Source organism: Hemiscyllium ocellatum, unplaced genomic scaffold (genome assembly GCF_020745735.1).
Source record: "Hemiscyllium ocellatum isolate sHemOce1 unplaced genomic scaffold, sHemOce1.pat.X.cur. scaffold_3602_pat_ctg1, whole genome shotgun sequence".
Classification (NCBI taxonomy): domain Eukaryota; kingdom Metazoa; phylum Chordata; class Chondrichthyes; order Orectolobiformes; family Hemiscylliidae; genus Hemiscyllium; species Hemiscyllium ocellatum.
The window spans coordinates 15001-40886 of NW_026868501.1; the positions used below are offsets into that span (position 1 = coordinate 15001).

The following is a 25886-nucleotide window of genomic DNA, read 5'->3' on the forward strand; positions in this document are numbered from 1 at the left end:
AGCTTTCACTCTCTGGGGGAACACAGTGTCTCCCAGAAACACTCACCACTGGCCCCAACACAGCAGGGTCTCCAACCCTCCCTCAGTGCCCACTCCCTCAGCACTGACCCTGCAACAGTGCGGCACTCCCTCAGCACTGACCCTCCGACAGTGCGGCACTCCCTCAGCACTGACCCTCCGACAGTGCGGCTCTCCCTCAGCACTGACCCTCCGACAGCGCCCACTCCCTCAGCACTGACCCTCCGACAGTGCCCGCTCCCTCAGTACTGACCCTCCGACAGTGCCCACTCCCTCAGCACTGACCCTCCCACAGAGCCCACTCCCTCAGCACTGACCCTCTGACAGTGCGGCTCTCCATCAGCACTGACCCTCCGACAGTGCCCACTCCCTCAGCACTGACCCTCCGACAGTGCCCACTCCCTCAGCACTGACCCTCCGACAGTGCCCACTCCCTCAGCACTGACCCTCCGACAGTGCCCACTCCCTCAGCACTGACCCTCCGACAGCGCCCACTCCCTCAGCACTGACCCTCCGACAGTGCCCGCTCCCTCAGTACTGACCCTCCGACAGTGCCCACTCCCTCAGCACTGACCCTCCCACAGAGCCCACTCCCTCAGCACTGACCCTCCGACAGTGCCCACTCCCTCAGCACTGACCCTCTGACAGTGCGGCTCTCCATCAGCACTGACCCTCCGACAGTGCGGCACTCCCTCAGCACTGACCCTCCGACAGTGCCCCCTCCCTCAGCACTGACCCTCCGACAGTGCCCACTCCTTCAGCACTGACCCTCCGAAAGTGCCCACTCCTTCAGCGCTGACCCTCCGACAGTGCCCACTCCCTCAGCACTGACCCACCGACAGTGCCCACTCCCTCATCACTGACCCTCCGACAGTGCCCAATCCCTCAGTACTGACCCTCCGACAGTGCCCTCTCCCTCAGCACTGACCCACCGACAGTGCCCGCTCCCTCAGTACTGACCCTCCGACAGTGCCCCCTCCCTCAGCACTGACCATCCGACAGGGCCCGCTCCCTCAGCACTGACCTCCGACAGTGCGGCACTCCCTCAGCACTGACCCTCCGACAGCGCCCACTCCCTCAGCACTGACCCTCCGACAGTGCGGCACTCCTCAGCACTGACCCTCCGACAGCGCCCACTCCCTCAGCACTGACCCTCCCACAGAGCCCACTCCCTCAGCACTGACCCTCCGACAGTGCCCACTCCCTCAGCACTGACCCTCCGACAGTGCCCACTCCCTCAGCACTGACCCTCTGACAGTGCGGCTCTCCCTCAGCACTGACCCTCCGACAGTGCGGCACTCCCTCAGCACTGACCCTCCGACAGGGCCCACTCCCTCAGCACTGACACTCCGACAGCGCCCACTCCCTCAGCACTGACCCTCCGACAGTGCCCAATCCCTCAGCACTGACACTCCGACAGTGCCCAATCCCTCAGCACTGACCCACCGACAGTGCCCGCTCCCTCAGCACTGACCCTCCGAAAGTGCGGCACTCCCTCAGCACTGACCCTCCGACAGTGCCCGCTCCCTCAGTACTGACCCTCCGACAGTGCCCCCTCCCTCAGCACTGACCGTCCGACAGTGCCCGCTCCCTCAGCACTGACCCTCCGACAGTGCGGCACTCCCTCAGCACTGACCCTCCGACAGCGCCCACTCCCTCAGCACTGACCCTCCCACAGAGCCCACTCCCTCAGCACTGACCCTGCGACAGTGCGGCACTCCTTCAGCACTGACCCTCCGACAGTGCCCACTCCCTCAGCACTGACCCACCGACAGTGCCCGCTCCCTCAGCACTGACCCTCCGAAAGTGCGGCACTCCCTCAGCACTGACCCTCCGACAGGGCCCACTCCCTCAGCACTGACTCTCCGAACGTGCCCACTCCTTCAGCGCTGACCCTCCGACAGTGCCCACTCCCTAAGCACTGACCCTCAGACAGGGCCCACTCCCTCAGCACTGACCCTCCGACAGTGCCCACTCCCTCAGCACTGACCGTCCGACAGTGCCCGCTCCCTCAGCACTGACCCTCCCTCAGTGCCCGCTCCCTCAGCACTGACCCTGCGACAGTGCGGCACTCCCTCAGCACTGACCCTCCGACAGTGCCCACTCCCTCAGCATTGACCCTCCGACAGTGCGGCACTCCCTCAGCACTGACCCTCCGACAGTGCCCACTCCTCAGCACTGACTCTCCGACAGGGCCCACTCCCTCAGCACTGACTCTCCGAAAGTGCCCACTCCTTCAGCGCTGACCCTCCGACAGTGCCCACTCCCTAAGCACTGATCCTCCGACAGGGCCCACTCCCTCAGCACTGACCCTCCGACAGCGCCCACTCCCTCAGCACTGACCCTCCGACAGTGCGGCACTCCCTCAGCACTGACCCTCCGACAGTGCCCACTCCCTCAGCACTGACCCTCCGACAGTGCCCACTCCCTAAGCACTGATCCTCCGACAGGGCCCGCTCCCTTAGCACTGACCCTCCAACAATGCCCACTCCCTCAGCACTGACCCTCCGACAGTGCCCACTCCCTAAGCACTGATCCTCCGACAGGGCCCACTCCCTTAGCACTGACCCTCCAACAATGCCCACTCCCTCAGGGCTGACCCTCCGACAGTGCCCAGTCCCTTAGCACTGACCCTCCGACAGGGCCCACTCCCTCAGCACTGACCCTCCGACAGTGCCCGCTCCCTCAGCACTGACCCTCCGACAGTGCCCAATCCCTCAGCACTGACCCACCGACAGTGCCCACTCCCTCAGCACTGACCCTCCGACAGTGCCCCCCCCCTCAGCACTGACCCTCCGACAGTGCCCGCTCCCTCAGCACTGACCCTCCGACAGTGCGGCACCCCCTCAGCACTGACCCTCCGACAGCACCGCTCCCTCAGCACTGACCCTCCGAAAGCACCCGCTCCCTCAGCACTGACCCTCCGACAGTGCCCTCTCCCTCAGCACTGACCCTCCGACAGTGCCCACTCCCTCAGCACTGACCCTCCGACAGTGCGGCACTCCCTCAGCACTGACCCTCCGACAGTGCCCACTCCCTCAGCACTGACCCTCCGACAGGGCCCACTCCCTCAGCACTGACACTCTGACAGCGCCCAGTCCCTCTGCACTGACCCTCCGACAGCGCCCACTCCCTCAGCACTGACCCTCCGACAGCGCCCACTCCCTCAGCACTGACCCTCCGACAGCGCCCACTCCCTCAGCACTGACCCTCCGACAGTGCCCACTCCCTTAGCACTGACCCACCGACAGTTCCCTCTCCCTCCGCACTGACCCTCCGACAGTGCCCACTCCCTCAGCACTGACCCTCCGACAGTGCCCACTCCCTTAGCACTGACCCTCCGACAGTGCCCGCTCCCTCAGCACTGACCCTCCGACAGTGCCCACTCCCTCAGCACTGACCCTCCGACAGCACCCGCTCCCTCAGCACTGACCCTCCGACAGCACCCGCTCCCTCAGCACTGACCCTCCGACAGTGCCCGCTCCCTCAGCACTGACCCTCCGACAGTGCCCACTCCCTCAGCACTGACCCTCCGACAGGGCCCACTCCCTCAGCACTGACCCTCCGACAGTGCCCGCTCCCTCAGCACTGACCCTCCGACAGCGTCCACTCCCTCAGCACTGACCCACCGACAGTGCCCACTCCCTCAGCACTGACCCTCCGACAGTGCCCCCCCCCCTCAGCACTGACCCTCCGACAATGCCCGCTCCCTCAGCACTGACCCTCCCACAGTGCGGCACTCCCTCAGCACTGACCCTCCGACAGCGCCCGCTCCCTCAGCACTGACCCTCCGACAGTGCCCACTCCCTCAGCACTGACCCTCCGACAGCACCCGCTCCCTCAGCACTGACCCTCCGACAGTGCCCTCTCCCTCAGCACTGACCCTCCGACAGTGCCCTCTCCCTCAGCACTGACCCTCCGACAGTGCCCGCTCCCTCAGCACTGACCCTCCGACAGCGCCCACTCCCTCAGCACTGACCCTCCGACAGCGTCCACTCCCTCAGCACTGACCCTCTGACAGTGCCCACTCCCTCAGCACTGACCCTCCGACAGTGCCTGCTCCCTCAGCACTGACCCTCCGACAGTGCCCAATCCCTCAGCACTGACCCACCGACAGGGCCCACTCCCTCAGCACTGACCCTCCGACAGTGCCCGCTCCCTCAGCACTGACCCTCCGACAGTGCCCCCTCCCTCAGCACTGACCCTCCGACAGTGCAGCACTCCCTCAGCACTGACCGTCCGACAGTGCCCGCTCCCTCAGCACAGACCCTCCGAAAGTGCGGCACTCCCTCAGCACTGACCCTCTGACAGTGCCCACTCCCTCAGCACTGACCCTCCGACAGTGCCCACTCCCTCAGCACTGACCCTCCGACAGTGCCCACTCCCTCAGCACTGACCCTCCGATAGTGCGGCTCTCCCTCAGCACTGACCCTCCGACAGGGCCCACTCCCTCACCACTGACACTCTGACAGCGCCCACTCCCTCTGCACTGACCCTCCGACAGCGCCCACTCCCTCAGCACTGACCCTCCGACAGGGCCCGCTCCCTCAGCACTGACCCTCCGACAGTGCCCACTCCCTCAGCACTGACCCTCCGACTGCACCCGCTCCCTCAGCACTGACCCTCCGACAGTGCCCACTCCCTCAGCACTGACCCTCCGACAGTGCGGCACTCCCTCAGCACTGACCCTCCGACAGTGCCCACTCCCTCAGCACTGACCCTCCGACAGCGCCCACTCCCTCAGCACTGACCCTCCGACAGTGCGGCACTCCCTCAGCACTGACCCTCCGACAGCGCCCACTCCCTCAGCACTGACCCTCCGACAGTGCGGCACTCCCTCAGCACTGACCCTCCGACAGTGCCCACTCCCTCAGCACTGACTCTCCGACAGTGCGGCACTCCCTCAGCACTGACTCTCCGACAGTGCCCACTCCCTCAGCACTGACCCTCCGACAGCGCCCACTCCCTCAGCACTGACCCTCCGACAGTGCCCACTCCCTCAGCACTGACCCTCCGACAGTGCGGCACTCCCTCAGCACTGACCCTCCGACAGCGCCCACTCCCTCAGCACTGACCCTCCGACAGTGCGGCACTCCCTCAGCACTGACCCTCCGACAGTGCCCACTCCCTCAGCACTGACCCTCCGACAGTGCGGCACTCCCTCAGCACTGACCCTCTGACAGTGCCCACTCCCTCAGCACTGACCCTCCGACAGTGCCCACTCCCTCAGCACTGACCCTCCGACAGTGCGGCACTCCCTCAGCACTGACCCTCCGACAGTGCGGCACTCCCTCAGCACTGACCCTCCGACAGTGCCCGCCCCTCAGCACTGACCCTCTGACAGTGCCCACTCCCTCAGCACTGACCCTCCGACAGCGTCCACTCCCTCAGCACTGACCCTCCGACAGCACCCGCCCCCTCAGCACTGACCCTCTGACAGTGCCCACTTCCTCAGCACTGACCCTCCGACAGCGTCCACTCCCTCAGCACTGACCCTCTGACAGTGCCCGCTCCCTCAGCGCTGACCCTCCGACAGTGCCCACTCACTCAGGGCTGACCCTCCGACAGTGCCCAGTCCCTTAGCACTCACCCTCCGACAGGGCCCACTCACTCAGCACTGACCCTCCGACAGTGCCCACTCCCTCAGCACTGACCCTCCGACTGCGCCCACTCCCTCAGCACTGACCCTCCGACAGTGCGGCACTCCCTTAGCACTGACCCTCCGACAGTGCGGCTCTCCCTCAGCACTGACCCTCCAACAGTGCCCACTCCCTCAGCACTGACCCTCCAAATGTGCCCACTCCCTCAGCACTGACCCTCCGACAGCGCCCACTCCCTCAGCACTGACCCTCTGACAGTGCGGCACTCCCTCTGCACTGACCCTCCGACAGTGCCCACTCCCTCAGCACTGACCGTCCGACAGTGCCCACTCCCTCAGCACTGACCCTCCGATAGTGCGGCACTCCCTCAGCACTGACCCTCCGACAGTGCGGCACTCCCTCAGCACTGACCCTCCGACAGTGCCCACTCCCTCAGCACTGACCCTCCGACAGTGCCCACTCCCTCAGCACTGACCCTCCGACAGTGCGGCACTCCCTCAGCACTGACCCTCCGACAGCGCCCACTCCCTCAGCACTGACCCTCCGACAGTGCGGCACTCCCTCAGCACTGACCCTCCGACAGTGCCCACTCCCTCAGCACTGACTCTCCGACAGTGCGGCACTCCCTCAGCGCTGACCCTCCAACAGCGCCCACTCCCTCAGCACTGACTCTCCGACAGTGCCCACTCCCTCAGCACTGACCCTCCGACAGCGCCCACTCCCTCAGCACTGACCCTCCGACAGTGCCCACTCCCTCAGCACTGACCCTCCGACAGTGCGGCACTCCCTCAGCACTGACCCTCCGACAGCGCCCACTCCCTCAGCACTGACCCTCCGACAGTGCGGCACTCCCTCAGCACTGACCCTCCGACAGTGCCCACTCCCTCAGCACTGACCCTCCGACAGTGCGGCACTCCCTCAGCACTGACCCTCTGACAGTGCCCACTCCCTCAGCACTGACCCTCCGACAGTGCCCACTCCCTCAGCACTGACCCTCCGACAGTGCGGCACTCCCTCAGCACTGACCCTCCGACAGTGCGGCACTCCCTCAGCACTGACCCTCCGACAGTGCCCGCCCCTCAGCACTGACCCTCTGACAGTGCCCACTCCCTCAGCACTGACCCTCCGACAGCGTCCACTCCCTCAGCACTGACCCTCCGACAGCACCCGCCCCCTCAGCACTGACCCTCTGACAGTGCCCACTTCCTCAGCACTGACCCTCCGACAGCGTCCACTCCCTCAGCACTGACCCTCTGACAGTGCCCGCTCCCTCAGCGCTGACCCTCCGACAGTGCCCACTCACTCAGGGCTGACCCTCCGACAGTGCCCAGTCCCTTAGCACTCACCCTCCGACAGTGCCCACTCCCTCAGCACTGACCCTCCGACTGCGCCCACTCCCTCAGCACTGACCCTCCGACAGTGCGGCTCTCCCTCAGCACTGACTCTCCAACAGTGCCCACTCCCTCAGCACTGACCCTCCAAATGTGCCCACTCCCTCAGCACTGACCCTCCGACAGCGCCCACTCCCTCAGCACTGACCCTCTGACAGTGCGGCACTCCCTCTGCACTGACCCTCCGACAGTGCCCACTCCCTCAGCACTGACCCTCCGACAGTGCCCACTCCCTCAGCACTGACCCTCCGACAGTGCGGCACTCCCTCAGCACTGACCCTCCGACAGTGCGGCACTCCCTCAGCACTGACCCTCCGACAGTGCCCGCCCCCTCAGCACTGACCCTCTGACAGTGCCCACTCCCTCAGCACTGACCCTCCGACAGCGTCCACTCCCTCAGCACTGACCCTCCGACAGCACCCGCCCCCTCAGCACTGACCCTCCGACTGCGCCCACTCCCTCAGCACTGACCCTCCGACAGTGCGGCACTCCCTTAGCACTGACCCTCCGACAGTGCGGCTCTCCCTCAGCACTGACCCTCCAACAGTGCCCACTCCCTCAGCACTGACCCTCCAAATGTGCCCACTCCCTCAGCACTGACCCTCCGACAGCGCCCACTCCCTCAGCACTGACCCTCTGACAGTGCGGCACTCCCTCTGCACTGACCCTCCGACAGTGCCCACTCCCTCAGCACTGACCCTCCGACAGTGCCCACTCCCTCAGCACTGACCCTCCGATAGTGCGGCACTCCCTCAGCACTGACCCTCCGACAGTGCGGCACTCCCTCAGCACTGACCCTCCGACAGTGCGGCACTCCCTCAGCACTGACCCTCCGACAGCGCCCACTCCCTCAGCACTGACCCTCCGACAGCGCCCACTCCCTCAGCACTGACCCTCCAACAGTGCGGCACTCCCTCAGCACTGACCCTCCGACAGCGCCCACTCCCTCAGCACTGACCCTCCGACAGCGCCCACACCCTCAGCACTGACCCTCCGACAGCGCCCACACCCTCAGCACTGACCCTCCGACAGTGCCCACTCCCTCAGCACTGACCCTCCGACAGTGCCCACTCCCTCAGCACTGACCCTCCGACAGTGCCCACTCCCTCAGCACTGACCCTCCGACAGCGCCCACTCCCTCAGCACTGACCCTCCGACAGCGCCCACTCCTCAGCACTGACCCACCGACAGTGCCCACTCCCTCAGCACTGACCCTCCGACAGCGCCCACTCCCTCAGCACTGACCCTCCGACAGTGCGGCCTCCCTCAGCACTGACCCTCCGACAGTGCGGCACTCCCTCAGCACTGACCCTCCGACAGTGCCCACTCCCTTAGCACTGACCCTCCGACAGTGCCCACTCCCTCAGCACTGACCCTCCGACAGTGCGGCACTCCCTCAGCACTGACCCTCCGACAGTGCGGCACTCCCTCAGCACTGACCCTCCGACAGTGCCCGCCCCCTCAGCACTGACCCTCTGACAGTGCCCGCTCCCTCAGCACTGACCCTCCGACAGCGTCCACTCCCTCAGCACTGACCCTCCGACAGCACCCGCCCCCTCAGCACTGACCCTCCGACAGCGTCCACTCCCTCAGCACTGACCCTCCGACAGCGTCCACTCCCTCTGCACTGACCCTCCAACAATGCCCACTCCCTCAGCACTGACCCTCCGACAGTGCCCACTCACTCAGGGCTGACCCTCCGACAGTGCCCAGTCCCTTAGCACTCACCCTCCGACAGGGCCCACTCCCTCAGCACTGACCCTCCGACAGTGCGGCTCTCCCTCAGCACTGACCCTCCAACAGTGCCCACACCCTCAGCACTGACCCTCCGACAGTGCCCACTCCCTCAGCACTGACCCTCCGACTGCGCCCACTCCCTTAGCACTGACCCTCCGACAGTGCGGCTCTCCCTCAGCACTGACCCTCCAACAGTGCCCACTCCCTCAGCACTGACCCTCCAAATGTGCCCACTCCCTCAGCACTGACCCTCCGACAGCGCCCACTCCCTCAGCACTGACCCTCTGACAGTGCGGCACTCCCTCTGCACTGACCCTCCGACAGGGCCCACTCCCTCAGCACTGACCCTCTGACAGTGCGGCACTCCCTCTGCACTGACCCTCCGACAGCGCCCACTCCCTCAGCACTGACCCTCCGACAGCGCCCACTCCCTCAGCACTGACCCTCCGACAGCACCCGCCCCCTCAGCACTGACCCTCTGACAGTGCCCACTCCCTCAGCACTGACCCTCCGACAGTGCCCACTCCCTCAGCACTGACCCTCCGATAGTGCGGCACTCCCTCAGCACTGACCCTCCGACAGTGCGGCACTCCCTCAGCACTGACCCTCCGACAGTGCGGCTCTCCCTCAGCACTGACCCTCCGACAGCGCCCACTCCCTCAGCACTGACCCTCCGACAGCGCCCACTCCCTCAGCACTGACCCGCCGATAGTGCGGCACTCCCTCAGCGCTGACCCTCCAACAGCGCCCACTCCCTCAGCACTGACCCTCCGACAGTGCCCACTCCCTCAGCACTGACCCTCCGACAGTGCCCACTCCCTCTGCACTGACCCTCCGACAGTGCCCACTCCCTCAGCACTGACCCTCCGACACTGCGGCACTCCCTCAGCACTGACCCTCCGACAGCACCCGCCCCCTCAGCACTGACCCTCTGACAGTGCCCACTCCCTCAGCACTGACCCTCCGACAGTGCCCACTCCCTCAGCACTGACCCTCCAACAGTGCGGCACTCCCTCAGCACTGACCCTCCGACAGCGCCCACTCCCTCAGCACTGACCCTCCGACAGCGCCCACTCCCTCATCACTGACCCTCCGACAGTGCCCACTCCCTCAGCACTGACCCTCCGACAGTGCGGCACTCCCTCAGCACTGACCCTCTGACAGCGCCCTGAGATTTCAGACGATAGAGACAGTGAGTGATGATATAATGGTCGTCTCTGTTCCTTCGCCTCCAGACCAGAGAGAGAGAGCTGTCGGACAGTCCCTTCGTGTCGATCCTCTCAGAGCGGGAGATTCACAATCATTAAAACCTTTGCTTCCCTGCTTTCCCCAGTTCCTTTCAGCTGAAGTAAAAGCGAGAGTTGGTTTGTAGAACCTGTTGGCTTCCTTTCCGATGTATTTTACGTTAGTAACCCACCTCTCTCTCATGTCAGACAATGTCAAAATCATCCAAAATCTTCCTTCAGTCCTTAGATAGTTTCAAACGCAAATACGTAATTTGAACACAGGTCAAGCCGACATTAATTTCTCGATGTTATGATCACTATTCCCCACAGCCGCCCTCCAGCACCAATTCCTGACTCTCTGCCCTCCTCTGTGCTTTCCCTTGGCAGTAGCGCCCGCAGCCCGGTGACCGGGAGGACGAGGTGGAAGGGGGAGGATGCCCGCGATTCCCGGCGTCACCATCCGGCCGTACCGCCCGGGGGACCTGCGAGAGGCCCAGAGCATCGTGGGGGCCGGGTTGATGGGGCTTGTTCCCTCCGCGTTCGGGCGTGCTGCCGGCTCGCCCTCCAACGTGGCCCTGGTGGCGGCGCTGGCCGGAGCGGCCTACGCCCTGAGCTGGTCCCTGGCCTGGGCCCTGGCGACAGGGCTGACCGCGCTGGGGCTCCTCTACCTGCTGTGCAGGGGCCTGTTCTCCTCCTACGTCCGGGAGGTACTGAGGACGGACATGGCGGACATCGAGGGCAGCTACCCGTGGCGGGAGGGCTGCGGCTTCTGGGTGGCCCAGCAGGAGGCGCCGGCAGCGGGGCTGGTGGGGACGGTGGCGCTGGCCGGGGAGCCGGCGGCGCCCGGGGCGTGCCGCCTGCTGCGGCTCTCGGTGCGGCGCTCGGCACGTCGCCAGGGGGTGGCGGAGGGGCTGGTGAGGACCGCCCTGGCTTTCGCCTCTGCCCACGGTTACCGCCAGTGCGTCCTGGAGACCTCGGTGCTCCAGCAAGCCGCCCTCGGGCTCTACCGGAAGCTGGGGTTCCGGACGGTGGCATCGGAGCTCCCGGCTCAGTCCGCTCTCCTGAGCTACCTCACCAAGATCACCCTGACCCACCTGGAGAAACGGCTGTGAGCGGGCGCGCGGGCAGGCTTCCCCCTGACCAGGCCCGGAGTGGGCACAGACAATCCCGCGAGGGGTGGGGGGGGGGGGAGGTGTTCGGTGAACGCTCCCCCTGCCCCGCACACAGCCCCCCTTCTGTGGACATCGCCCCCTCCCCCTCCCCCCTTCTTCCCTCACCGCACCCTTGCCCGAGCGACTTGGCAGTTTGCGTTCTGGTCACTCTGTGCCTCCTCCTGGAGAAATGTCCTCTCAGGATGTCACGTGGTGGTGGGTCAGAGATCCTCGGGGGGGGATGATCTGATATCTCCCAATTCAGTCACCTCCCAACCTCCTTCTCTCTGACGCTAACAGCCTCAGGTCCCTCGGCCTTTCCCCCATCAGACCTTCCCTCCATAACCAGGCACCGTCCCGGTAAATCCCCTCTGCGCCCTTCCCAAAGCTTCCCCCCATCCTCCCTATAACGCGGGGACCAGACCTGGACACAATACTCCGAGTGCGGCCGCTCCGGAGTTTTATCCAGCTGCAGTGTCACCTCCTGGCTCCGGAACTCAATCCCTCTCCCAATAAAAGCTAACCCACCCTCCGCCTCCTTCACAATCCTCCCAGCCTGGGTGGGGAACGTTCAGGGATCGGTGTGGGCTGGACACCGAGATCTCTCTCTCTCTCTGCTCATCACCACGACCGAGAATCTTCCCCTGAGCCCAGCGCTCTGCATTCCTGTTCCTCCTTCCAAAGTGAATCACCGCACACTTGTCCGCATTAAACTCCATTTGCCACCTCTCCGCCCAGCTCTGCAGCTTACCAATGTCTCTCTGTAACCCGCAACATCCTTCGTCACGATCCACAACTCCACCGGCCTTAGCGTCACCCACACATTTACTAACCCATCTTTCTATGCCCTCATCCAGGTCATATATAAAAATGACCTACAGCAGTGGATCCAAAACAGATCCTTGTGGTAGACCATTAGTAACTGAACTCCAGGATGAATATTTCCCATCAACCACCACCTTCTGTCTTCATTCAGTGAGCCAATTTCTGATCCAAACTGCTAAATCACCCTCAATTCCATGCCTCTGTATTTTGTGCAATAGCCTACCATGGGGAACCTTATCAAACACCTTACTGAAATCCATATACACCACATCGATCGCTTTAGCCTTATCCACCTGTTTGGTCACCTTCTCAAAGAACTCAATAAGGTTTGTGAGGCACAACCTACCCTTCACAAAACCATGTTGACTATCCCTAATCAACTTATTCCTCTCCAGATGATTATAAATTCTATGTCTTATAACCCTTTCCAACACTTTACCCACAACCTAAGTAAGGCTCACTACTCTATGATTACCAGGATTGTCTCTACTTCCCTTCTTGAACAAGGGAACAACATCTGCTATCTTCCATCTTCTGGCACTATTCCTGTAGACAATGACAACATAAAGATCAAAGCCAAAGGCTAGGCAATCTCCTCCCTAGCTTCCTAGAGAATCCGAGGATAAATCCCATCCAGCCCAGGGGACTTATCTATTTTCACACACTGCAGGAGTTCTAACACCTCCTCCTCGTGAACCTCAGTCCCACCTAGCCTAGTAGCCTGTATCTCAGTAATCTCTTCGACAACATTGTCTAGTGTGAATACTGACGATAAATATTAATTTCATACTTCCCCTATCTCCTCGACTCCACACACAACTTCCCGCTGCGATCCTTGACTGGCCCTAATTTAACCCTTGTCATTCTTTTATGCCTTAAATACCTTTGGGTTTTCCTTGATCCTACCCACCAAAGACTTCTCAGGTCCCCTCTTCTGAGCTCTCTCTTGTTAGGTCTTTCCTGGCTGACTTGTAAATCTCAAGCCCCCTAACTGAGCTATCACATCTCAGCTTTACCTGAGCCTGCTTCTTCCTCTTGACCAGAGATTCCACTTCCTTCGTAAACCATGGCTCCCTTGCTCGGCCACTTCCTCCCTGCCTGACAGGCATGTACTTACCAAGGACACCCAGGAGCTGTTCCTTGAATAAGCTCCACGTTTCTAATGTGCCCATCCCCCTGAAGTTTCCTGCCCCATCCCATGCTTTCTAAATCTTGCCTCATCGCATGGTAACTGCCTTTCCCCCCAGCTGTACCCCTTGCCCAGTGGTATACACCTATCCCTTTCTCTCACTAGAGTAAACATAACCAAATTGTGATCGCTATCACCAAAGTGCTCACCTAGTTCTGACTCTAACGCCTGGCCGGGCTCATTACCCAGGACCAAATCTAATATCATTTCGCCCCTTGGTTGGCCTGTCTACATACTGTGTCAGGAAACCCTCCTTCACACCCTGGACAGAAACTGACCCATATATAGTAGTGTTCCCAGTCAATATTTGGATAGTTGAAGTCCCCCATGACAACTACCCTGCCTCTCTCACTCCTATCCAGAATCATCTTTGCTATCCTTTCCTCGACATCTCTGGGACTATTCAGAGGCCTATAGAAAACTCCCAACAGGGTGACCTCTCCTTTCCCCTTTCTAACCTCAGCCCATACCACCTCAGCAGACGAGTCCCCAAACGTCCTTTCTGCCACTGTAGTACTGTCCTTGACTAACAGTGCCGCACCTCCCCCCTCTTTTACCATCTTCCCCTGTTCTGAGTGAGCCAACTAAATCCCGGAGCCGTTCCTGTCCCTGCTGTATCCATGTCTCGGAAACAGCCACAACGTCGCAGTCCCAGTGCTGCCCGTTCCCCCCCCCACCTTATTCCAGATGCTCCTGACGTTGACATAGACACACCCCAACCCACCTTCCTGTTCACCGGGAAGCGCCTGTGACCCTGAAACCTTATTTCTGACCTCGCTCCACACAACCTCCTGGGCAATTCAGGTTCCCATCCCCCTGCCGAGTTAGTTTAACCCCCTCCCCATCCCCTCCCCGGGATATTGCTCCCACTCTGGTTCAGGGGAAGACTGTCCTGTTTGGAGGGGTCCCACCCTACCCCGGAAAGATCCCCAATTATCCAGGGGCTCCCTCCCTCCTGCACCATCCCTGTAGCCACGTGTTCAGCTCCTCTCTCTCTCTCTCTCCTCCCTACTCAAACACGGGACTAACACCGGGAACGAGTGTGCGGCAGAGAGAGAGAGAGAGAGAGATCATGGGAAGGAGTACAGCAGAGATCAGGCCCTTCAGCCCCACCATGTTGTGCTGACCGCTGATCCTCATGTACGCACCCTCACATTTCTGTGACCATCTGCATATTCAGGAGTCTCTTAAATGTCCCCAGTGACCCTGCCTCCACAACTGCTGTTGGCAACGCATTCCATGCTCTCTCAACTCTCTGTGTAAAGAACCCGCCTCTGGCATCTCCTCCATACATTCCTCCAACCAGCTGACCCCTCGTGTGAGTCATTTCTGCCCTGGGAAATAGTCTCTGGCGATCTATGCCTCTCATTATCTTGAATACCTCAACTAGGTCCCCTCCCCTCCTCCTGTTCTCCAATGAGAAAGGTCCGAGCCCAGTCAACCTCTCTTCCTAAGATAAGCCCTCCTGTCCAGGCAGCATCCTGGTAAACCTCCTCTCAACCCTCTCCAAAGCATCCACACCTTTCCTATAACAGGGTGACCAGAACTGGACGCAGTATTCCAAGTGCGGTCTAACCAAAGTTTTATAGAGCTGCAACAAGATCTGACGACTCTTAAACTCCATCCCCCTGTTAATGAAAGCCAAAACACCATTTGCTTTCTTAACAACCCTGTCCACTTGGGTGGCCATTTTAAGGGAGCTATGTACCTTCACCCCAAGATCCCTCTGTCCCTCCACACTGCCAAGAATCCTATCCTTAATCCCGTACTCAGCTTTCAAATTCGACCTTCCAAAATGCATCGCCTCGCATTTATTGAGGTTGAACTCCATCTGCCACCTCTCAGCCCATCTCTGCATCCTGTCAATGTCCCGCTGCAGCCGACAACAGCCCTCTATACTGTCAACGACACCTCCAACCTTTGTGTCGTCAGCAAACTTGCTAACCCAGCCTTCCATCCCCTCATCCAAGGACATATGGAGGCCCAAGGACAGAGCCCTGTGGAACACCACTCACCACAGACCTCCAGGCAGAATATTTTCCTTCCACTACCACTCGCTGTCTTCTGTTGGCCAGCCAATTCTGTATCCAGACAGCTACGTTCCCCTGTATCCCATTCCTCCTGAGTATGGGAGAGGGGTAGGGACAGGGAGAGAGGGAAAAGGGGTAAGATACCGACAGAGAGGAAGAGAGTCTCTCCGACGCTCTCTGGGTCTCTTTCACCCTCTCTCTCTCTCTCGGAGGGAGGAGAGGCTTGACCCTGGAGGATCCAGGTATAGGGGGATAGAACAAGGCCATTCGGTCCCAGCTGATACGTCTCTCAACCCCAGCATCTCCCCGTAACCTCTCTCTGTCTCTCTCACTGTCACTCACGTGCGCGTGCACACACTCACACACACACTGCATGGGAATCTCACACACACACACTTACACACACCCATGCACGGGAATCTCTCACACTTACACACACACTGCTTGGGAATCTCTCACACACTTATACACACACTGCATGGGAATCTCTCTCTCTCTCTCTCTCACACACACACACACACACACACACACACTGCACATGAATCTCTCTCACACACACAGACACACACACACCAGCGGTGTCAAAATTCATCAAAAGGAGGTTCAGAAATACACACTGGAAACCGGCATCAGTGTAAACTTAACTCTGACATAAGCTTGATTCGCTGACTTAGCCTGTTGGAAGAGCGGGCGTCGTGAGACAGGAATCACGGATTTTTGTCTGGCCGAGAACAGGAAAACAAAACATCAGTTCGTGCCTGGGAGAATATTGAGAGATTTCGAGACCGTAATCTGAAAGCGTTCACAATGGGGGGGGGGGGGAGAGATCCAATAAAGCTTTTCATTCTTACCAAGAACGTCGCTGGTAATTAATCTCCGTAAGATCGGTCGCACTGTAGTGGGGTTGTGCGGGTCAGGGTAGGGCAGCGGGGAGGGAGTTACTAACACTGTACAAGGCACGGGACAGAAACCCGCAGTGAACAGTTTCAGGGCCACGTATCCAAGCAGGGATAGACCGGGGGGGGGCAGCCCAAGGAAGGGTCACCCACCTGGTTCTGGGACGGTCTGATGAGGAAGAGGGTGACTCGGTTGGGGCGTGGACTCACTGGGAGTTCAGAAAAACCAGAGGCGTCCGGATTGTAACGGACAAGATCCTTAGGGAGGGGGGAGGGAGCTGTTTCCCCCCCCCTCCCCCACCCCCTTGTGTGGGTGAGTCTGGGACCCAGAGGGGCATCATCTCAGAATAAGGGGGTCCCCCCCACTGAAGGCAGAGATGGAGTGGACCCGATGGGCCGAAGGGCCTTACTTCCACTCCTATGTCTTCTGGGGAGGAATTCCTTCACTCTCCGAGGGACGGGGTAGGAGGAGTGACTCTGTGGGATTCTTTACCTCCGAGGGGTGTTGGGGGCTGGGACACACACACACACACAAAGGGACACACACACACATATACACAGACAGACAGGGACACACACAGTGACAGGGACACACATATACACACACAGGGACACACACACACATATACACAGACAGACAGGGACACACACACACACACATATACACAGACAGGGACACACACACTAATACACAGACAGACAGGGACACACACACAGACAGACAGGGGCACACACACAGACAGGGGCACACACACACACATATACACAGACAGGGGCACACACACAGACAGGGGCACACACACACACATATACACAGACAGACAGGGACACACACACACACATATACACAGACAAGGGCACACACACAGGGACACACACACATATACACACACACACACATATACACAGACAGGGGCACACACACATATACACAGACAGACAGGGACACACACACACACACACATATACACAGACAGACAGGGACACACACACAGGGACACACACACATACACACTTATACACAGACAGGGACACACACACACATACAGAGACAGACAGGGACACACACAAATACACACACACATATACACAGACAGACAGGGACACACACACATATACACACAGGCAGGGACACACACAGACAGGCAGGGACACATACACACACAGACAGAGACAGACACACACACACACAGACAGAGAGACAGACACACACAGACAGACACACACACAGAGACAGACACATATACAGACAGGGATACACACAGAGACAGGGACACACAGACAGACATACACACACGCAGACAGACACATATACAGACAGGGACACACACAGAGACAGGGACACACAGAGACAGACACATACACACACACACACACACATAGAGACAGACACAGGGACACAGACAGAGACAGACACAGTAAGTGCTAGGGGTGTGATGTCCCTTTAAGGTGAATACCTGGGAGGGAACCTTCCTGTTTCTGTGCGACACAGACAGACACAGAGCCGGGAGGGAGGGAGACGGGAGCCGGGAGACGGGAGGGAGCACGGTAAGGCACAGGGCTGAGGGGGAGGGGGGCACGGTAAGGCACAGGGAGGGACACAGGGCTGAGGGGGAGGGGGGCACGGTAAGGCATAGAGATGGACACAGGGCTGAGGGGGAGGGGGGGAGAGAGAGAGACAGGATCCAGGAGGGAGCATGGTAAGGCACTGAGGGGGACACAGGGCAGGGGGTAAGGGGGTGGGGGAAGGAGCACGGTAAGGTATAGAGGGGGACACAGGGCTGGGGGGGTGGGGGAAAGAGAGGGGAGGGGGAGAGAGAGGGGGAGAGGGGGGATGGAGAGACACAGAGAGAGGGGGGAGAGAGAGACGGGGGAGACAGGATCCAGGAGGGAGCACGGTAAGGCACAGAGAGGGACACAGGGATGGGGGGGGAGGGGGAGAGAGAGGGGGGAGAGAGAGAGAGACTGGGATAAAGAGAGAGAGAGAGAGACTGGGATAAAAACAGAGAGAGGAGGCGGGGAGAGAGTGGCCCAGATCACAGAGAGAAAGAGAGAGAGGAAGGAGACAGGGCGAGAGAGAGAGAGACTGGCCCGGATCGCAGACAGACAGACAGAGAGAGAGACAGGGAGGGTGGTAGGGAGAGAGAGAGAGGCCTAGAGGGAGTGAAGGACACAGAGAGAGAGAGACAAAGAGTACAGGAAATGGAGGGGGGAGACAGAGATACCGAGAGGGGGGGGGGAGAGAGAGAGAGAGACGGAGGGAGAGACAGACAAAGGGGAGGGAGAGAGAAAGAGATGGAGAGGGGGAAGGATGGAGACAGTGATAGGGAGGGAGGTGGGGAGAGGGAGAAGGGATGGGGGGAGAGAGGGAGCAGACAGGGAGATACAGGAGAGAGAGAGAGAGGGAGGGTAGAAGGTATTGGGAGGGAGAGAACGGGAGAGACAGAGACAGAAAGGGGGGGAGAGAGCAGGAGGTAGAGGGAGCTTTACTCTGTATCTAACCCCGTGCTGTCCCTGTCCCTGGGATGGGGGGGGACAGTGTAGAGGGAGCTTTACTCTGTATCTAACCCCGTGCTGTCCCTGGGATGGGGGGGACAGTGTAGAGGGAGCTTTACTCTGTATCTAACCCCGTGCTGTCCCTGTCCCTGGGATGGGGGGACAGTGTAGAGGGAGCTTTACTCTGTATCTAACCCCGTGCTGTCCCTGTCCCTGGGATGGGGGGGACAGTGTAGAGGGAGCTTTACTCTGTATCTAACCCCGTGCTGTCCCTGTCCCTGGGATGGGGGGGGACAGTGTAGAGGGAGCTTTACTCTGTATCTAACCCCGTGCTGTCCCTGGGATGGGGGGACAGTGTAGAGGGAGCTTTACTCTGTATGTAACCCCGTGCTGTCCCTGTCCCTGGGATGGGGGGACAGTGTAGAGGGAGCTTTACTCTGTATCTAACCCCGTGCTGTCCCTGTCCCTGGGATGGGGGGGACAGTGTAGAGGGAGCTTTACTCTGTATCTAACCCCGTGCTGTCCATGTCCCTGGGATGGGGGGGACAGTGTAGAGGGAGCTTTACTCTGTATCTAACCCCGTACTGTCCCTGTCCCTGGGATGGGGGGGACAGTGTAGAGGGAGCTTTACTCTGTATCTAACCCCGTGCTGTCCCTGGGATGGGGGGGGACAGTGTAGAGGGAGCTTTACTCTGTATGTAACCCCGTGCTGTCCCTGTCCCTGGGATGGGGGTGGACAGTGTAGAGGGAGCTTTACTCTGTATGTAACCCCGTGCTGTCCCTGTCCCTGGGATGGGGGGGGGACAGTGTAGAGGGAGCTTTACTCTGTATCTAACCCCGTGCTGTCCCTGTCCCTGGGATGGGGGGGACAGTGTAGAGGGAGCTTTACTCTGTATCTAACCCTGTGCTGTCCCTGTCCCTGGGATGGGGGGACAGTGTAGAGGGAGCTTTACTCTGTATCTAACCCCGTGCTGTCCCTGTCCCTGGGATGGGGGGGAACAGTGTAGAGGGAGCTTTACTCTGTATCTAACCCCGTGCTGTCCCTGTCCCTGGGATGGGGGGGGGACAGTGTAGAGGGAGCTTTACTCTGTATCTAACCCCGTGCTGTCCCTGTCCCTGGGATGGGGGGGACAGTGTAGAGGGAGCTTTACTCTGTATCTAACCCCGTGCTGTCCCTGTCCCTGGGATGGGGGGACAGTGTAGAGGGAGCTTTACTCTGTATCTAACCCCGTGCTGTCCCTGTCCCTGGGATGGGGGGGAACAGTGTAGAGGGAGCTTTAGTCTGTATCTAACCCCCGTGCTGTCCCTGGGATTGGGGGGGACAGTGTAGAGGGAGCTTTACCCTGTATCTAACCCCGTGCTGGCCCTGTCCCTGGGATGGGGGGGACAGTGTAGAGGGAGCTTTACTCTGTATCTAACCCCGTGCTGTCCCTGTCCCTGGGATGGGGGGACAGTGTAGAGGGAGCTTTACTCTGTATCTAACCCCGTGCTGTCCCTGTGGGAGAGAGAGGGACAGAGAGAGATATTGAGAGAGAGAGGGAGATACAGGGGGATAGAGGGAGGGAGATACAGGGGGATAGAGGGAGGGAGATACAGGGGGATAGAGGGAGGGAGATACAGGGGGATAGAGGGAGGGAGATACAGGGGGATAGAGGGAGGGAGATACAGGGGGATAGAGGGAGGGAGATACAGGGGGATAGAGGGAGGGAGATACAGGGGGATAGAGGGAGGGAGATACAGGGGGATAGAGGGAGGGAGATACAGGGGGATAGAGGGAGGGAGATACAGGGGGATAGAGGGAGGGAGATACAGGGGGATAGAGAGAGGGAGATACAGGGGGATAGAGGGAGGGAGATACAGGGGGATAGAGAGAGGGAGATACAGGGGGATAGAGAGAGGGAGATACAGGGGGATAGAGGGAGGGAGATACAGGGGGATAGAGGGAGGGAGATACAGGGGGATAGAGGGAGGGAGATACAGGGGGATAGAGGGAGGGAGATACAGGGGGATAGAGGGAGGGAGATACAGGGGGATAGAGGGAGGGAGATACAGGGGGATAGAGGGAGGGAGATACAGGGGGATAGAGAGAGGGAGATACAGGGGGATAGAGAGAGGGAGATACAGGGGGATAGAGGGAGGGAGATACAGGGGGATAGAGAGAGGGAGATACAGGGGGATAGAGAGAGGGAGATACAGGGGGATAGAGGGAGGGAGATACAGGGGGATAGAGAGAGGGAGATACAGGGGGATAGAGAGAGGGAGATACAGGGGGATAGAGAGAGGGAGATACAGGGGGATAGAGAGAGGGAGATACAGGGGGATAGAGGGAGGGAGATACAGGGGGATAGAGGGAGGGAGATACAGGGGGATAGAGAGAGGGAGATACAGGGGGATAGAGAGAGGGAGATACAGGGGGATAGAGAGAGGGAGATACAGGGGGATAGAGAGAGGGAGATACAGGGGGATAGAGGGAGGGAGATACAGGGGGATAGAGAGAGGTGTTGAGAGAGAGAGGGAGTGCGAGGAGCGGAAGGAAGCTGATAGAGAGATGGAGGGATGGAGACAAGTTGACAGGTGAAGGGATGGAGGGAGGGGGGGAATGTGAGAGACTGAGGCAGGGAGGCCCGTTGAGTGTTGTAACCCCCTCTCCCCTCACTCCCCTCAGGAACCTGCTTCGTCCTCGTGTTCCGTCAAACTCCCTCCACCCCAAGATGGAGGGTGAGGCGGATTCCGGCCAGGCTCCCTCCCCCCCTCGGGACCACCCCTCGAACTCATCGTCTTCCGGCCTGGACGCCGCGGACGGTGCCCGCTGCTACGAGGAGCTGGCCGCCCACCTGGGCTTGAGCTTTGGGCGTTACCACCGGGTCCAGTGCGCCCTGACGTGGCTCCCCGTCCCCCTGGCGGCTTTTGCCCTGTACTCGGACACCTTCTACACCCAGGAACCCCCTCACCACTGTCGCCTGACCCCCACAGCGACGCCAACGCACCCGCGGAACGCCACGCCAGAGGGGACAGACGTCACGTGGGGACAGCGGGCAGAGGCGTGCACGATCGGGCACCAGCTCAACCGGACTCACCGGGGAACCGAGGGATGTCCCTACGGCTGGGAGTACCAGGCAGGAGAGGGGCTACACCACAACATCGTCACTCAGGTACTGACCCTCCGACAGGGCCCACTCCCTCAGCACTGACCCTCCGACAGTGACCACTCCCTCAGCACTGACCCTCTGACTGTGCCCACTCCCTCAGCACTGACCCTCCGACAGTGCGGCACTCCCTCAGCACTGACCCTCCGACAGTGCGGCACTGCCTCAGCACTGACCCTCCGACAGTGCCCACTCCCTCAGCACTGACCCTCCGACTGTGCCCTCTCCCTCAGCACTGACCCTCAGATAGTGCCCGCTCCCTCAGCACTGACCCTCCGACAGTGCCCTCTCCCTAAGCACTGACCCTCCGACAGGGCCCGCTCCCTCAGCGCTGACCCTCCAACAGTGCCCGCTCCCTCAGCGCTGACCCTCCGACAGGGCCCGCTCCCTCAGCACTGACCCTTCGACAGTGCCCGCTCCCTAAGCACTGACCCTTCGACAGTGCCCGCTCCCTCAGCACTGACCCTCCGACAGTGCCCGCTCCCTAAGCACTGACCCTTCGACAGTGCCCGCTCCCTCAGCACTGACCCTCCGACAGTGCCCATTCCCTCATCGCTGACCCTCCGACAGTGCCCACTCCCTCAGCACTGACCCTCCGACAGTGACCACTCCCTCAGCACTGACCCTCTGACAGTGCCCATTCCCTCAGCACTGACCCTCCGACAGTGCCCACTCCCTCAGCACTGACCCTCCGACTGTGCCCACTCCCTCAGCACTGACCCTCCGACAGTGCGGCACTGCCTCAGCACTGACCCTCCAACAGTGCCCATTCCCTCATCGCTGACCCTCCGACTGTGCCCACTCCCTCAGCACTGACCCTCCGACAGTGCGGCACTCCCTCAGCACTGACCCTCCGACAGTGCCCTCTCCCTCAGCACTGACCCTCAGATAGTGCCCGCTCCCTCAGCACTGACCCTCCGACAGTGCGGCACTCCCTCAGCACTGACCCTCCGACAGTGCCCTCTCCCTCAGCACTGACCCTCAGATAGTGCCCGCTCCCTCAGCACTGACCCTCCGACAGTGCCCTCTCCCTAAGCACTGACCCTTCGACAGTGCCCACTCCCTCAGCATTGACCCTCCGACAGGGCCCGCTCCCTCAGCGCTGACCCTCCAACAGTGCCCGCTCCCTCAGCACTGACCCTTCGACAGTGCCCGCTCCCTAAGCACTGACCCTTCGACAGTGCCCGCTCCCTCAGCACTGACCCTCTGATAGTGCCCGCTCCCTCAGCACTGACCCTTTGACAGCGCCCGCTTCCTCAGCACTGACCCTCCGACAGTGCCCGCTCCCTCAGCACTGACCCTCCGACAGGGCCCGCTCCCTCAGCACTGACCCTCCGACAGTGCCCGCTCCCTAAGCACTGACCCTCGACAGTGCGGCACTCCCTCAGCACTGACCCTCCGACAGTGCCCACTCCCTTAGCACTGACCCTCCGACAGTGCCCACTCCCTCAGCACTGACCCTCCGACAGTGCGGCACTCCCTCAGCACTGACCCTCCGACAGTGCGGCACTCCCTCAGCACTGACCCTCCGACAGTGCCCGCCCCTCAGCACTGACCCTCTGACAGTGCCCGCTCCCTCAGCACTGACCCTCCGACAGTGCCACTCCCTCAGCACTGACCCTCCGACAGCACCCGCCCCCTCAGCACTGACCCTCCGACAGCGTCCACTCCCTCAGCACTGACCCTCCGACAGCGTCCACTCCCTCTGCACTGACCCTCCAACAATGCCCACTCCCTCAGCACTGACCCTCCGACAGTGCCCACTCACTCAGGGCTGACCCTCCGACAGTGCCCAGTCCCTTAGCACTCACCCTCCGACAGGGCCCACTCCCTCAGCACTGACCCTCCGACAGTGCGGCTCTCCCTCAGCACTGACCCTCCAACAGTGCCCACACCCTCAGCACTGACCCTCCGACAGTGCCCACTCCCTCAGCACTGACCCTCCGACTGCGCCCACTCCCTTAGCACTGACCCTCCGACAGTGCGGCTCTCCCTCAGCACTGACCCTCCAACAGTGCCCACTCCCTCAGCACTGACCCTCCAAATGTGCCCACTCCCTCAGCACTGACCCTCCGACAGCGCCCACTCCCTCAGCACTGACCCTCTGACAGTGCGGCACTCCCTCTGCACTGACCCTCCGACAGGGCCCACTCCCTCAGCACTGACCCTCTGACAGTGCGGCACTCCCTCTGCACTGACCCTCCGACAGCGCCCACTCCCTCAGCACTGACCCTCCGACAGCGCCCACTCCCTCAGCACTGACCCTCCGACAGCACCCGCCCCCTCAGCACTGACCCTCTGACAGTGCCCACTCCCTCAGCACTGACCCTCCGACAGTGCCCACTCCCTCAGCACTGACCCTCCGATAGTGCGGCACTCCCTCAGCACTGACCCTCCGACAGTGCGGCACTCCCTCAGCACTGACCCTCCGACAGTGCGGCTCTCCCTCAGCACTGACCCTCCGACAGCGCCCACTCCCTCAGCACTGACCCTCCGACAGCGCCCACTCCCTCAGCACTGACCCGCCGATAGTGCGGCACTCCCTCAGCGCTGACCCTCCAACAGCGCCCACTCCCTCAGCACTGACCCTCCGACAGTGCCCACTCCCTCAGCACTGACCCTCCGACAGTGCCCACTCCCTCTGCACTGACCCTCCGACAGTGCCCACTCCCTCAGCACTGACCCTCCGACACTGCGGCACTCCCTCAGCACTGACCCTCCGACAGCACCCGCCCCCTCAGCACTGACCCTCTGACAGTGCCCACTCCCTCAGCACTGACCCCTCCGACAGTGCCCACTCCCTCAGCATGACCCTCCAACAGTGCGGCACTCCCTCAGCACTGACCCTCCGACAGCGCCCACTCCCTCAGCACTGACCCTCCGACAGCGCCCACTCCCTCATCACTGACCCTCCGACAGTGCCCACTCCCTCAGCACTGACCCTCCGACAGTGCGGCACTCCCTCAGCACTGACCCTCTGACAGCGCCCTGAGATTTCAGACGATAGAGACAGTGAGTGATGATATAATGGTCGTCTCTGTTCCTTCGCCTCCAGACCAGAGAGAGAGAGCTGTCGGACAGTCCCTTCGTGTCGATCCTCTCAGAGCGGGAGATTCACAATCATTAAAACCTTTGCTTCCCTGCTTTCCCCAGTTCCTTTCAGCTGAAGTAAAAGCGAGAGTTGGTTTGTAGAACCTGTTGGCTTCCTTTCCGATGTATTTTACGTTAGTAACCCACCTCTCTCTCATGTCAGACAATGTCAAAATCATCCAAAATCTTCCTTCAGTCCTTAGATAGTTTCAAACGCAAATACGTAATTTGAACACAGGTCAAGCCGACATTAATTTCTCGATGTTATGATCACTATTCCCCACAGCCGCCCTCCAGCACCAATTCCTGACTCTCTGCCCTCCTCTGTGCTTTCCCTTGGCAGTAGCGCCCGCAGCCCGGTGACCGGGAGGACGAGGTGGAAGGGGGAGGATGCCCGCGATTCCCGGCGTCACCATCCGGCCGTACCGCCCGGGGGACCTGCGAGAGGCCCAGAGCATCGTGGGGGCCGGGTTGATGGGGCTTGTTCCCTCCGCGTTCGGGCGTGCTGCCGGCTCGCCCTCCAACGTGGCCCTGGTGGCGGCGCTGGCCGGAGCGGCCTACGCCCTGAGCTGGTCCCTGGCCTGGGCCCTGGCGACAGGGCTGACCGCGCTGGGGCTCCTCTACCTGCTGTGCAGGGGCCTGTTCTCCTCCTACGTCCGGGAGGTACTGAGGACGGACATGGCGGACATCGAGGGCAGCTACCCGTGGCGGGAGGGCTGCGGCTTCTGGGTGGCCCAGCAGGAGGCGCCGGCAGCGGGGCTGGTGGGGACGGTGGCGCTGGCCGGGGAGCCGGCGGCGCCCGGGGCGTGCCGCCTGCTGCGGCTCTCGGTGCGGCGCTCGGCACGTCGCCAGGGGGTGGCGGAGGGGCTGGTGAGGACCGCCCTGGCTTTCGCCTCTGCCCACGGTTACCGCCAGTGCGTCCTGGAGACCTCGGTGCTCCAGCAAGCCGCCCTCGGGCTCTACCGGAAGCTGGGGTTCCGGACGGTGGCATCGGAGCTCCCGGCTCAGTCCGCTCTCCTGAGCTACCTCACCAAGATCACCCTGACCCACCTGGAGAAACGGCTGTGAGCGGGCGCGCGGGCAGGCTTCCC

General features: G+C 61.1%; 2 protein-coding genes across 3 annotated transcripts in view; both read left to right on the forward strand.

Moving 5' to 3' along the window:
• LOC132813312 (putative N-acetyltransferase 8B) overlaps nucleotides 1–15978 on the forward strand; it is an 18352-nt gene extending 2374 nt beyond the window's left edge. The window contains exon 2 of one of the 2 annotated variants that reach the window (XM_060823119.1): nucleotides 10360–15978. In XM_060823119.1, coding sequence (XP_060679102.1) covers nucleotides 10407–11084 — 678 coding nt within the window. In that variant the 5' untranslated portion in view covers nucleotides 10360–10406 and the 3' untranslated portion in view covers nucleotides 11085–15978. The remainder of the gene's footprint in view (nucleotides 1–10359) is intronic. The other variant, XM_060823120.1, reaches the window with a different exon arrangement.
• A 5642-nt stretch (nucleotides 15979–21620) lies between these two features.
• Nucleotides 21621–25875, forward strand: LOC132813314 (putative N-acetyltransferase 8B). Its single transcript, XM_060823123.1, has 2 exons — nucleotides 21621–21711; nucleotides 25139–25875. Exon 2 carries the CDS (start codon nucleotides 25186–25188, stop codon nucleotides 25861–25863), a length of 678 nt encoding a protein of 225 aa, XP_060679106.1. The 5' UTR covers nucleotides 21621–21711; nucleotides 25139–25185; the 3' UTR covers nucleotides 25864–25875.
• The last annotated feature ends 11 nt before the right edge of the window (nucleotides 25876–25886 follow it).

What these genes read in the sequence shown, in the direction of transcription:
- LOC132813314 (XM_060823123.1), top strand. Translation starts at nt 25,186, where the DNA reads ATGCCCGCGATTCCCGGCGTCACCATCCGGCCGTACCGCCCGGGGGAC.